This window comes from Phaethon aethereus (assembly GCF_964289735.1).
Source record: "Phaethon aethereus genome assembly, chromosome: 32".
NCBI lineage: Eukaryota > Metazoa > Chordata > Aves > Phaethontiformes > Phaethontidae > Phaethon > Phaethon aethereus.
In genome coordinates, this window is record NC_138608.1 from 820,660 (window position 1) to 832,782 (window position 12,123).

The window sequence follows — 12,123 nt, forward strand, 5'->3', positions numbered from 1 at the left end:
GGACTCCTCCGAAACTCTCCCACTCCCCAGCTGTTACACTGAGCAGCACATGACGACAGGGTGGGTACCCGCTCAAACAGCATGTCCTGGAGTGCCTGGGGCAGCCCCGCTTGCACCGTCCCCTCCCCGCAGCCTGGAGGGACGTTTGAGGAGAGCTGGAGAGCTTCTCCCCCAAGCTCACCTTTCGGATTTTGCGCTTGCGCCGCAGCTCAGACACGGGAGAGCTTCCCGCTCCCATCCGGGACGCCGCGACGCTTGGGCTGGCTCAGACCGGGCGCCCAGCTCGCGGCCCCTGGGTTTGAGGGAGGAACCGTGAGGATCGGGGCAGGCAGAGAGCGATCCCCCAAACTCCCCCCCGCCGGCAGGTCAGGGACGCCCCGGCTCGCAGGGCCGGCGGCCGCTGTCGATGCCGGCCCGCGGTCGCCTTCCCCAGGGAAAGGACCCCGTTCGTGCTTGTAAACTGCTGCTCCGTGGGGCGTCCCGGCGTTATTCTAACTGTTTTCATGGATTTTGTTCCCGCTCCTGACTAACGGTTACGTCCCGCACCTCGCCCCTCGTCCCTTTGGTTGCTCAGGAGAGACAGGTAGCTTTCCCTCTGGTGCAGGTATGCTCTTTTCCGACCCGGGGGGGGAACTAGCAGGCTGCAGGTGTTTCTGGAGACGTGTCCTTCTGGTTGCGGTGGTAGGGGTGCCTCGGCTCGGCTGGGTTCACGGACAAAAATGCCTTTGGCGTCAGCAGCCGCTGCTGATCTGCTTGGTGTTTCCTCCCCTGCCCCTCTGGAGCAGGCAGGCTCGTAAATGCCTGCAGATAAGGACTGTAAGGAAGGAGATAAAGCTGTCCGGGTTGGAAAGCCCCGTCCTCCTCCCTCGGAACTGCTGTCCCACGTACGTTCGGTCCTGGGCAAAACTCCGGAAGGGGCTCCTCTGTCTGCATCGTGCCGTGCCTGCGGCACGGGGCCTGGGTGGTCTTGGTTGAATTTTAGACGTCGGGCTTCCCCTTTGGACTCGGCTCTTCCTTACAGCGTTGCGGGTGGGAAGCGCGTCGCGGCCGCGCGGGCTCGGAGCGCTCGTCGCTTTGCTTTGCCTTCCCTGCCTAACGCTGCTGCTCTTCTTCCAGCGCGCAGCAGAGGAACACCCAGACGAACAAGAAGAGAGCCATCCCGAATCAGGTACAGCCGGCGGCTCCCCGCTCCTCCCTCGTCGCGTGGGGCGGAGGTAGCTCTCCAGGATATCCCCCTCCAGCAGTGACCGGAGCGACCCGGAGCTGCGTTTCGCAGCTCTGAAAACGGGATTCGAGTCGATCCACAAACCCCTTCCCTGGGGGTTGTTTAACGCTGGGGTTGGGGGTGGGAAAGAGGGAGCTCTGGCTCACGGAGCGGGAGCGTTTGCTCCGCGGGAGCTCGTCTAAAAGGGAGTCGGGACGAACCGGGTGGCACGCGCTGCCGGAGGAGCCCGGTGCTCCGACGCGTGGCAGGGTCTGGCCTAACTTGCCCGGTCCTGCCCCCGTTGATCCAGACTGGCCCTCCGGGGTGGGGGGCGGAGGGAACGGGGACCACGAGCACGTGAGGTGCCCGGCAGCCGCGTCCCCCCTCAGTTCTGTCTCGTCACGCAGCCTCCCGCTTCCGAGAGGGTGTTTGCTATCCGGTGTGGCATGACCGAGAGCGGGACTGGAAGTGCCCCTTTGCATGGTGTTAGGTCTTGCCCGACGTCATGCAGACATTGCCTCTTGTTTGGAAAGAATGTGATGAAATATTAACACTGTAAAATTATAATTAATAGCATGTAACTGTTTTTCTTTTGCTGTTTTTCTGCTTTTTCCTACCATTTTTGTGCTTCCTGCTCTCTTCTCCCTTCCATCACTTTGTTTTTCTTCACTGGTCTGTCTCCTTGTCCTGCTTTTCCCCCCCCCCCCCTTAATTTTGCGCACCTAAAGGGTGAGATACTGGTAAGTACCCACATAGCGTGATAGTGCTGGTAGACGACACCCAGTGATGGACGTGGCCCTGCCAGAAAGACCTTCCAAACCCAAAACGCCACCTCTGCCCTCCCAGAACGGAGTACGCTGACGGCAGAGGAAGGAGAGGATTCCCCGAGGGGAGCGACCGGGCTCCGTGGGCTTAGTCTAGAGACGGAAATTCGGCCTGTCCCCTTCGCCCCCACGCCTGGGCTCTTTCCGTGGCCAAAAGTAAACGGCTTGGGGCTGTTCCCTGCCCGTGCCACGACCGTCGGGCTGCCTGGCGTCTGCCTGTACCCTCTGGGAGCTGGATGCTGGGATTCGGGGTGCGAGAACTGGTTTTGCTGGCCCTTGGGAAACAAGAAGCCGAAATCTTTGGGTTTTAGCAGGGCGCTGCCCGCCGCCGCGGTGGGACGTGGTTGCCGTCCAGCGGTGGCGAGGGCTGGAGAGAAGCTAGTTCTCGGGCAGGGGCGTTTTGGGCAGGCACGGCGGGTAGGCTCTCGCCCCCCCTGTTCCCTGGGGCCGCCAGCTCCGTGGGGCTGGAGGTGCGTTCTCTCCCCCGAGCTGCCTTTTTTGGGCTTGAGGTTGCGTCCCGACCTCGGGCCGGCTTCCAGCGGCTTTACCGACGCCGGCCGCGACGTCGGCACGCTGCACGGCCGGCCAGAAACCCTCTTCTCCCGAGGTGCCTCAGCTCCCAGATGTTAGCAGCTGGCGGAGCCGAACTTTGGGTGACCGTCGGCTGCTTCGAGCCTCATTATTCAGCCGACAAAGAGAGGTTTTCCTCGAGCGTACTCACTTCTGGGGAGGCAGAGGGTAGCGTTTCCTCCAAACAGAAGAGAGTTTCCCTCTTTTCCCTGGGCTTGGAGCCGAGCGTCGTGCCGGCGGTCCGAGAAAATGGAAGTGTCTGAGGGGGAAGGAATCTCCAAACCCCCGCTTTGGGCTTTACAGCCTCGTGGACTGTGGCTCAGGTAGTACATCCGCGCCTTGGGGCAGCCCCGATGCCTCCCCGGAGAGGGATGCCAGGAAAGCCCCATCAAAGAGCAGCTGCAGCTCAAGCGCTCGGCGCTTTCTTATCTGGCATATTTTGTTTTACGAGGCCGCTGTAATAACGCAGATACAGCGAAAGGACGGCGGCGGAGGGGCGGTGGTGGCAGCGCCCGTCCCGCTCTTCCCGGGGAGGTTTGTACCTTTCTGCTCTCTTAAAGCCCATGACTCGCCCTCCGGCTGTGGTTGGTCCTGTCTCCCGTCTCTTCCAGTGGTTCAGACGCTTCCATTTTCTTTTACCGGTCCAGACGTTTCTGCAAAAGCAAAGGAACCCCCCCCCGAGGGCGCGTCTCTTGCCTCCCGCATGACGGTTTCTGTGCAGGGCCGCTCTCCCATCACTGGCTGTGTGGACGTGGTCGTGCCGGGTGACGGGAAGGTGGAGATCTGATGGCTAAGGATCGAGGGCGCCCGCCGGCGCGGGGCTGCGGCGGACTGGGAGGCGGGCAGAGCGCCGGGAGCGCTGGAGCCCCTCGGCAGGGGAAGCTTGCCTGGCTGACGAGCCCCAAAACCGTCGCTGCTCGCACCGATACCGGTCGGTCTTAAAGGAACTTTTCTTCTGGGTTCTCTGCTGTCCTGCTCAGTGCCAGGCGCTGGGGCTCGGCCTTCCTCTCTCCTCCTCCTCCTCGACCAGCGCTTTGGGGATAGAGCGGGAGCGTCCTGGGTCCTGCCTCAAGCCAGCGCGCAGCTGGGGTGTCTCCCCTCCTCTCCCCGCTTCGGCAAAGCCAAAAATCTTGGCTTCCCTCTAACGCTATGTGGGCGCTGTCTCCGTGCCCGTGCCCCAAAGGCAGATTCCCTGTTCCTTATAATCCCCTCCAGAACTGTCCCAGCAACTGCCAGAGCCTCTAACCCGGCTCCCAGGACTTGCTTTGCTGCTGAACCTTTTCCCTCTTGTCCTTCCCTTGTCCCTCATCCTCTCAACTGCTCCATCTCCCCCCGCCCTCCCTCTGTTCCTTTAAAACCAGACTCGGTTTGAATTCAGAGATGCTTTTATTAAATGCAAATCGGGGTCTCAAACGTGCCAGAGCGACTCGGAGGGTGAAATCTTTAATCTGACAGCCTCCGCTGTCTTAATTTCAGGGCTCCTTCCTTCCCCTCACCAGGAAAATCCGTATGAGTTAAGTTTTAGCTCTAGCTGCCTGTGCCGGCCGGCGCGCCGAGCTTTGTCTGTGCCTAACATGGTGGATTTTGTCGTGGCTTTTACGTCGGCGGCCGCCTGAGCAGTCTGAAAAGGAGCGCGGCGCGAGCCCCATCCCTGGGTGGGTTCCCCCGGCACGGAAAAGCCGCTGCGCGAAAGGGCCGGCTCCGTTGTACCCGCTTGATCCCAGCGTCGAGACGAAAGCCCGGCCTCGGTCTCGGGCGCAGCTGCTCAGCGCCGGTCCCCGTACGAGCCATAACAAACTCCGCGTCTCGCTCGTGCCTAACCCTTCTCTGCTTAACCGCGAGGGTTGTCCGTTCTCCCTCCCATCCGTGCGTTGGACTGACTCGAATCACCTCCCCCAGACGCATTTTTCCCCACGTCTGCCCGTTACTAACCCGTGTGGTGGTACTAACCCCTGCGAAGCGCTGGGGTAGAAAAGCCGTGGCCCCGCGGCACCGGCTTTGCCGAGCGGCCGCCGCGTCTCTCCTGCCGCTGGGATGCTCGGCGCGGGGCGCCTCAAGCGTCCCGTAACGCGGGGTACCGCTCGCCTGTGGGTGCCAGGCTGAACCGGGAGGGGTGCGTGTGCTCGGCTGGGCTCTCCCGAAATCGGTGGGGTCCTACAGGAGCGGGCGCTCGTTGGGCAGCTCTCCGGCGGCGTTCGGGTCTCTAGCAGCGGTCGGTGTTGCCGTTCGCGAGGCGGCTCCCGCTCCGGGGAGGTCTGGACCCACCGCCGCCGGTGCCTGGGTGCCTCCAGAGCTGGATGGGGTGACACAGCAGAAGCAGCCAGGTTTGGGGACCCTCCGTTCCCCCTCTTTTCCGAGGAGTGGGTGGTTTGCAGGCGGACTGGCATCTGGAAGCGCCGCTCGGTCCCGCCGTGCAGCCGACGGCGCGGCTGGCCTCGCAGCTCCGCGGTAAAACGGCGGGGGTGATGGCGAGAAGAACGCCGCTCCCCCGCAGCCCTGGTAGGGAGGGAGACTTGCAGTTCGGTCTAAAGGCTTCTGCCGCGGCCCTGGGGTCTCTGCCGAGCCGTGGTGACCTTCCGCTCCGTACGATGGCTCCCAGAACAACGGAGGAACCCCGCCGGGCAGAGCGTGATCTTGCCGGCGTTGGAAATGCCCGGAAAGCTCCCAGCCTGTCCCAAAGATGGGGCCGTGTGGCCGGTGGGGAGGCAATCTGCTGCCCCTCCGGTGGGAGCTCTAACCCTCCGCCTGGCCCAGCGGCGTGCTCGCCGGTCCCAGTCCTGCCCTGCGTTGTCCGGGCTGGACGCTCGGAGCGATTCCAGCTTCCGACGCATCTCCGCTGCCCGCTCCGGCAGCTGCGAGCGGTCCGCGATAACTCTGCTGTTTTCCAGCAGGCAGAGGTGCCCCGGGGGGGGGATCTGCCATCGCTGGGGTGCACCCAGCGACGGCGGAGTTGTTCTGCGAGGGCTTTTGTCTCGGGGAAGCCCTCGGAGGCGCGGGGATGCCCTGTGGCACCAGCAGGCTGGTTCCCCTCCAGGTCGGTGCCGAGCCGGGCGCGGGATCGCCTAGCGAGGACTGTGCGGCGCGGGAGCACGAGTGCTTCCGTGGAGATAACGGCCGGCCGCTAGCTCCCCGGGCTGATTGAGGACAGGGAATGCTCCCGCCCGCTCCCTCCGGACAGCGTGGTCCTCCCGCCTTGTGCCGTGAAAAAACGCTGCTTGCAACGTCAGGCTTTGGCAGTCTCGCTTCCGCGCGCTGCCGCCCCGCTTGCCGGCGGCTGCTGCTACGTGTTGCATGTGGGGTCCGGCCGTGGGGCTGCGGGGGAGCCTTTGGCCGGGGGCTGCGAGCTCGGCCAGACCTGCCGGCTAGTCCTGCCCGCGGGGAGGCAGAGGAGCTGCCCTGGGGGGCGGCCGCTTTGGGGTGGGGGGCAATGCGCGAGAGGGGGAGCGGGTTTGGGTGAGAAACGCGGGATTTTCCTCGCTGGTGATGAGGCTGGGGGCTGCCTTGGCCGTACCCGGCGAGGGCAGGAGCTCACGGAGACCCTGAGCAGAGCAGGGACGGGGAGAGCCGCTGCGGTAGTGGCTGGACCGGGTAAGTTGGTCGTTGCTCCTGGGAACGTGCCCCAGCTGCCGGGTTCCGGTTAGTCTCGCAGACCTTTCCTAGCCCTGCTCGCGGCCGGCGCGGCAGCGGCTTCGAAACGGCCGGGACGGAGGCCGAGGACCGCCGGCACCGCCGCGCTGCGTGCCGACCTTCGGCGGGGGCCCGCACCAGCTCCTCTGTGCGGGACACCCCAAAACGGCCCTCGGCGGAGACCGTAACGCCCCGAGGCAGCTCCGGTCCTCTCTTAAACCCAAGACACGCTCTGAATTCCTGCCCGTCTCGTCCCTTTGGGGCACCGGAGCGTTTTGGTGTCCATCGCCTCTCCTGTCCAGGGCCAGGCTGCTGCTGGCCGAGCCGGCGGCGCCGGGCGCTTAACGTGGAGTCGGGTTCGGATCTGGCTGTGCCGCAGCCTCTTACCGCGAGCGTGGGCGGGGGCCTCGCTGCTTTTCTCGCCCAGCTTTGGGAGCTAGAAGAGCTCCGGGCGTCCCCCCATGTGCCGCTAGCTTACCTTCGAGATGGGGCCTCGAAATCTGCCTGGCTGAGGGTCTTCTGGTGAAGCTGGGGCTTTCTGTGAAGGGTCTAGGCGGGCTTCTGGGCTCAGGAGCGCTCCCCCTCGCTCTGCACCTGGGGAGCTCCCCCGGAGACTCCACGGTGGCCGGTAACCTCTCCTTCCTTCCTCCCCTCCGCTCCCCACCACCGCTCCTCCGTCTCCAGGTGATCCGCAGAGGCTGGCTGACCATCAACAACATCAGCATCATGAAGGGAGGCTCCAAGGAGTACTGGTTCGTGCTGACGGCCGAGTCCCTCTCCTGGTACAAGGACGAGGAGGTACGTGCGAGCGGGGAAGGACGGGTTTTTGGGGGGAGGCTCTGTCATTCACGGGGTTCGGTGAGAATATCCTCAGGCTGGGAATGAGGAATGGGCGCCCAGGACGGGTCGGCGTTGTCCATCTCCTGGTGCGCGGGAGCCCGGGTCCCCTCTGGAGGGTGCCCTGCAGACGCCGCGCGGTCCCAGCCGGCAAATTCCGCGTCTCCAGACGCTCCCCGCGAGCTCCGGATTGTGTAAACACAGATAAACGCGGAGGCACCGGCGAGCGGAGGTCCCGTGCGATCCAGCTGCACGGCCCCGGCCGAGCCGGGGCGGGGGCCGCACCGTGCAGCCACCCCCCGTGCCCTGCCTCTTTCGGGGAAGGTTTTGCTTTGTCTCCCGTTGCTGTTGCTGCAAGACCTCCAAGAGGGATCGGGGATCTCCCTTTACCTCCCGGCCCTGTCCCAGCCCCCTAATCCAGACCGGCAGCCGGTTCCCGGTTTAACCGTCTCGGCACGGCACGGTCAGGGGGGAAACCGTCTCCCTTCTGGCCCCGGGGAAAGGAAAACCACCGAGGCTGCGGGGGAAGGAAAACAGTCTTTGAGCCTGTGGGACCCTTGGTTTATTGTCGCCGAGCCCCGAGCCCCCACGGGGTCGCTGCGCTGGTCTTGCACCCTGCGTCGTCCGAAAACGCCGCGTTCGGGCAGGAGTTAATACCCCCCGCGCTGGCGCGGAGCTGCTGCCGTCTGAGCGGGAGGGATCTTGAAGCTGGAGGGAACTGGGAAATGGGAACCGGGAGCTGGGATCGGGGCTGGGCGGGACGTGGGGTGCGTGCGGGGGGCACTGCACGCTGTCCTGTGCCCCTGCCCTCCTCCGGAGCCCCCCGATGAGCGCGGGGAGGGAGCCCGATTCCCTCCGCTCCCGGGGTTTCTGCGGGCCGGGACCCCACAGGTCCCTTCTCGTCCCCCCGCTGGGTGTCTGGGAAGGGGCCGCTGCTGCTCCCGGACCCCTTAGTCCCTCGGGCGGGACGTCCCGCTCCTCGGCATGCCGGGGCTGCCGGGGTGTTGGTAGCTCAGCCCTGCCCGGAAACGGCATTTCGCCCTCAAACCCCGATTTCTGGGTTTCAATCAAAAAAAAAAAAAAAAAAAAAGATTTCTTTGGGCTCAGCCCTCCCAGGAAGGGGATGGCGGCGGGACCGGCACCTCCCGCCCGTCCCTCGTCCCAGCTGCCGGGGCCGGTGCGGGCGCCGGAGCCAGCATCTCCTCCGTGGCGTCGTGGTCTCGGCCGCGCCGCTTTCATATTTCAGATTTTCCAGCATTTCCGCCCCCGCAGTCTGAAAACCGGCCCGTGATCTCGCCTTTCCCCTTACGTCACCGGCCTCCCGGCCAGATGCTGCGGGGCCGTGGGGCGGGGGGGGGCTGGCTTGCAGGGTGTTTCGGGGCGACACGAGGGGTTCGGTGCGGCCGCTGCCTCGCCAGAGCCCGGCACGCGGGTCAGAAAAAAGGAGACGTGAACACAACTTTTATTTCCCGGGAGCCGCTCGGCAGCTGGACGTCGGGCGCGAGGGCGAAGCCCGGCCTTTGTTCATCCTCCGTCTTCCCGGCGAGCCGCGAGGGCGAACGTTCTCCCCCCGCGCCGGCGGCGTCGGATTTGAACCCTCTTTTCCCCGGCCGCCCCCCTCCCCGAGCCCAGTTTTTAAATCTGCCTCCTAAAAGAGAAGGGAACATGTTGAGCCCATCAACCTCCCCGCGGCGTGCTTCCCCCCCGCCGGAGCGCGCCGGCGCTGCCCCGGTTTCCTGCGCGGAGGCCTCTCGGGGGGCGCGTCTGGCCCCTCCGCGGCGGGTAATGAGAACCAGCCGGCCGGGGATGAATGAGGCTCTGTCTTCTCCGAGCCCAGCTCTCCCTCCCCCCCGGCTCCCGCCGCCCCCCCAAACCCCCGCCCTTAAAAACCTGACCGGCCCCAGAGGCGCTGAGCGGGCGCCCCGGGGGTTTGGGGGTGCCGCCACGGGGAGCGCTGCCCGGCCGGGCACCCCCCCCTCAGCTCTGCCCTCCCGCTCGCGCCGCCAAGGCCAAAAAAACCCCCAACGCCCCCCAAAAAAAACCCCAAACCCCAAAACCACGCCGCCCGCCTGAGTCGGCTCAAAAATCTCTTTAATCTCCCCGAAAAGCGCCGAACCTGGGCCGGCTCCCCCCTTACCTTGCTGGGGTGCTGCTGGGGTGCTGCTCGGCCAAACCCGATCTAACCAATGTGCAGACTACTGTACAACGTTAAACCCTCCTGAACAGGTAGTCTGAACACTGGGCAGGCTGGGCTGGAGTCTCGGCTTCCCACGGCATCCACGGGGCTGGCGCTTAATTTTTAATTTCTTCCCCCCTCCCGGCTTTTTTTAATAAGGAGAGAAAACCCGGTGGGCGAAAGGAAACTGCTTTGTCTCTCTTCTGACGTGGCAAAGTCCTCGCAACCGAATCCAGTCTGGAAAAAAGTTGTGGGTTTTTCAGGAAATCATGAGGAGGAGTGTGGGGCGGCGGTGGAAGGGGGGCGGGGGGGGGAAGGCTTTGGGTTCGTGGCCTCTCTACAAAGGCGAACGTCACTTTTTGGGACCGTGTGCGCAGCATCTGGAGACAAAGTGGAGCTGGAGCTGTTCTAAACAATTCCAGATGTGGCGTTGCGGCGGCGGCTCGGCTGGGTGGCCCCTCGGCGGGGCCGGAGAGCAGCCTCTTAAATCTGGCGGCCGTCTTGGTGCCAGACTGCGAGGCCCCTGCTCCGTCCCACCGTCCCCTCCGGCGGGGACGGGCACCGGGGGGGAAATTCCTGGGGCCCCGCGGCGGCGGCGGGGTGGGCTCCGACGGAGCCGGCCCCGTGCCGTGCCAAGGGCGGGCAGCTACGGCACAGGCAGGGCTGCCGTCAGGCAGCGTCCTGGGGCTGCCCGCGGAGCCCGGGGAACCAAATCCCTTTCTCCGGCGGTTTCGTCGGTGCTGCCGGACCTGTTCCCGGAAAGGCGGCGAAGGCAGGTAGCCGGAGCCGCACCGAGAGGGACTGGCGGCCCGTTCTTGTGCCGGAGCCGCAATCCGGAGCGCGGCTGATGCGGGGCGGGGGGGGGCGGCTCATTGCTCCAGGTGAAGCTCCGGGCTTCGGGACCGCGTGCTGCGCGCCGAGCCGCGGAGCCCGCCCGCCCTCGGCGGACCCTCTCCGGTGCGAGCGCGGGGCTCTGATCCCCGCTGTCCCGCCGGGGGCCGGGTGGTCGTTCCGCTCGGGACGTCTGATGAGCCTCGGCGAAGCGCCGCTGCGCTCGCCCGCTCTCATCCCTCCCTCCCTCTCGTCCCCCCTGCCAGGAGAAGGAGAAGAAATACATGTTGCCTTTGGATAATTTGAAAATCAGGGACGTGGAGAAGGGATTTATGTCCAACAAGCACGTCTTCGCCATCTTCAACACAGAGCAGAGGTAAGGGCTGCGCGCCTGGAGCCGCGGGGGCCGGGCGCCTCCCGAAACCCCTTCGCTCCCTGGGTATCGCGGCAGCCCCGAAACGCCGCGGAGCGCGCGCCGCGGCCGAGGGGCCGCCGGTCCGAGCCCAGGCTCCGCGTCTGGCTTCCCCGTCCGTTCCGCGTCGTGCTCCGAGGCGGGAGCGGCTGTGGTCTGGCCGGGGGGAGGATTTCACCGGAGGCAGCAGCAGCTTGCCGATATCTATACCCACGTTCCGGAGGGATTTCGGGCTTCCTTGGGCTCCCCGCTGCCGAGGCCTCATGGGTGCTCTGCCGAGCTCGCGGTCGCCCTCCCTGTGGTCCTCACCCCCGGCTCTGCTCCTCCTTCCCTAGGAACGTGTACAAAGATCTCCGTCAGATCGAGCTGGCCTGCGACTCCCAGGAAGACGTGGACAGCTGGAAAGCCTCCTTCCTCCGAGCGGGAGTTTACCCGGAGAAAGACCAAGTAAACGCTCCCTCTGACTCGTCCCGGAGCAGGGCTGGCCGTGGGCTGCTGCCTGAGACCGGCCCAGGGAGAGGCGGCCAGAGCAGCCCGCAGGCTTGGGAGCTCTCGGCTTGGGTGCCGGTGTCTCGCCGGAGGTTCTCGGATACCCTGGAAAATGCCGTGGGATCGCGGAAGGGGACGAGCTTTATCACCTGGCGCTAGTTTGTGCTGCCCAACCGAGGGATCTGGCCGTTCCCTCCCGGCTACGAAACAAGCTCCGGAAGCGTCGGCGTGGGGTGGAAATGGGCGGAAGGGACAGGGGATAAGTGCGGAGCGGAGCGGGGTTGGTTGGTGTGGTTTTTTTTTGGCCGGGTCCGTCAGATCCTGACGGTAACTCGCGCCCTGCTTTCCCTGAGCAGACGGAGAGCGAGGACGGCGCCCAGGAGAACACCTTCTCCATGGACCCTCAGCTGGAGCGCCAGGTGGAGACCATCCGCAACCTCGTCGACTCCTACGTCGGCATCATCAACAAGTCCATCCGGGACCTCATGCCAAAGACCATCATGCACCTCATGATAAACAACGTGAGTGGCCGCGCTCGGGCCGGGGATTTTTGGGGTTCTCCAGGCAGCAGACGCCGGGGAGGAGTCCTGGGCCCCGCTCGTGGGATGGGCTGCGCCACGCTCGTCACCGAGCCAGAGCCCGACGGTGGGATTTGATGATCTCGTGATTCTTCGTTTTGGCGGCTCGGTGCTTGAGCCGCTCGGCAGCGGCTCTGCCGAGAAGGCGCTTTGGTTCCCGGCGTTGGTTCCAGCCTGGCTCCAGCAGACCGGGGACGCTGAACCCTCCGGCGAGTCCCGAGTCGCCGGGGCTCCGCGTGCCTTCCGGGAGAGGCGTCCCCCGGTCCCCGCCGCCTCCGGGTCCTCCGGCTCCTGCCCCTGCGCCGGGTTTCGCGCCCCGGGGCTGACCGTCGCCCGCCGTTTCTCTTTAGACCAAGGATTTCATCCACTCGGAGCTGTTGGCCTACCTGTACTCCTCTGCCGACCAGAACAGCCTGATGGAGGAGTCGGCTGACCAGGCGCAGAGGCGGGACGACATGCTGCGCATGTACCACGCCCTGAAAGAGGCCCTGAACATCATCGGCGACATCAGCACCAGCACCGTCTCCACGCCGGTGCCGCCGCCCGTGGATGACACGTGGCTGCAGACGAGCAGC

The 12,123-nt window shown here is 65.2% G+C and overlaps 1 protein-coding gene across 1 annotated transcript in view; it reads left to right on the forward strand.

The window, feature by feature from the left end:
* DNM2 (dynamin 2) overlaps window positions 1–12,123 on the forward strand; it is a gene marked incomplete at both ends in the record, with an annotated part of 31,817 nt that overhangs the window by 18,687 nt on the left and 1,007 nt on the right. Inside the window, 6 exons of the mRNA XM_082012169.1 lie at window positions 1,117–1,168; window positions 6,910–7,023; window positions 10,336–10,445; window positions 10,817–10,928; window positions 11,327–11,491; window positions 11,899–12,121. Of these exons, the coding sequence (XP_081868295.1) occupies window positions 1,117–1,168; window positions 6,910–7,023; window positions 10,336–10,445; window positions 10,817–10,928; window positions 11,327–11,491; window positions 11,899–12,121 (776 nt within the window). The remainder of the gene's footprint in view (window positions 1–1,116; window positions 1,169–6,909; window positions 7,024–10,335; window positions 10,446–10,816; window positions 10,929–11,326; window positions 11,492–11,898; window positions 12,122–12,123) is intronic.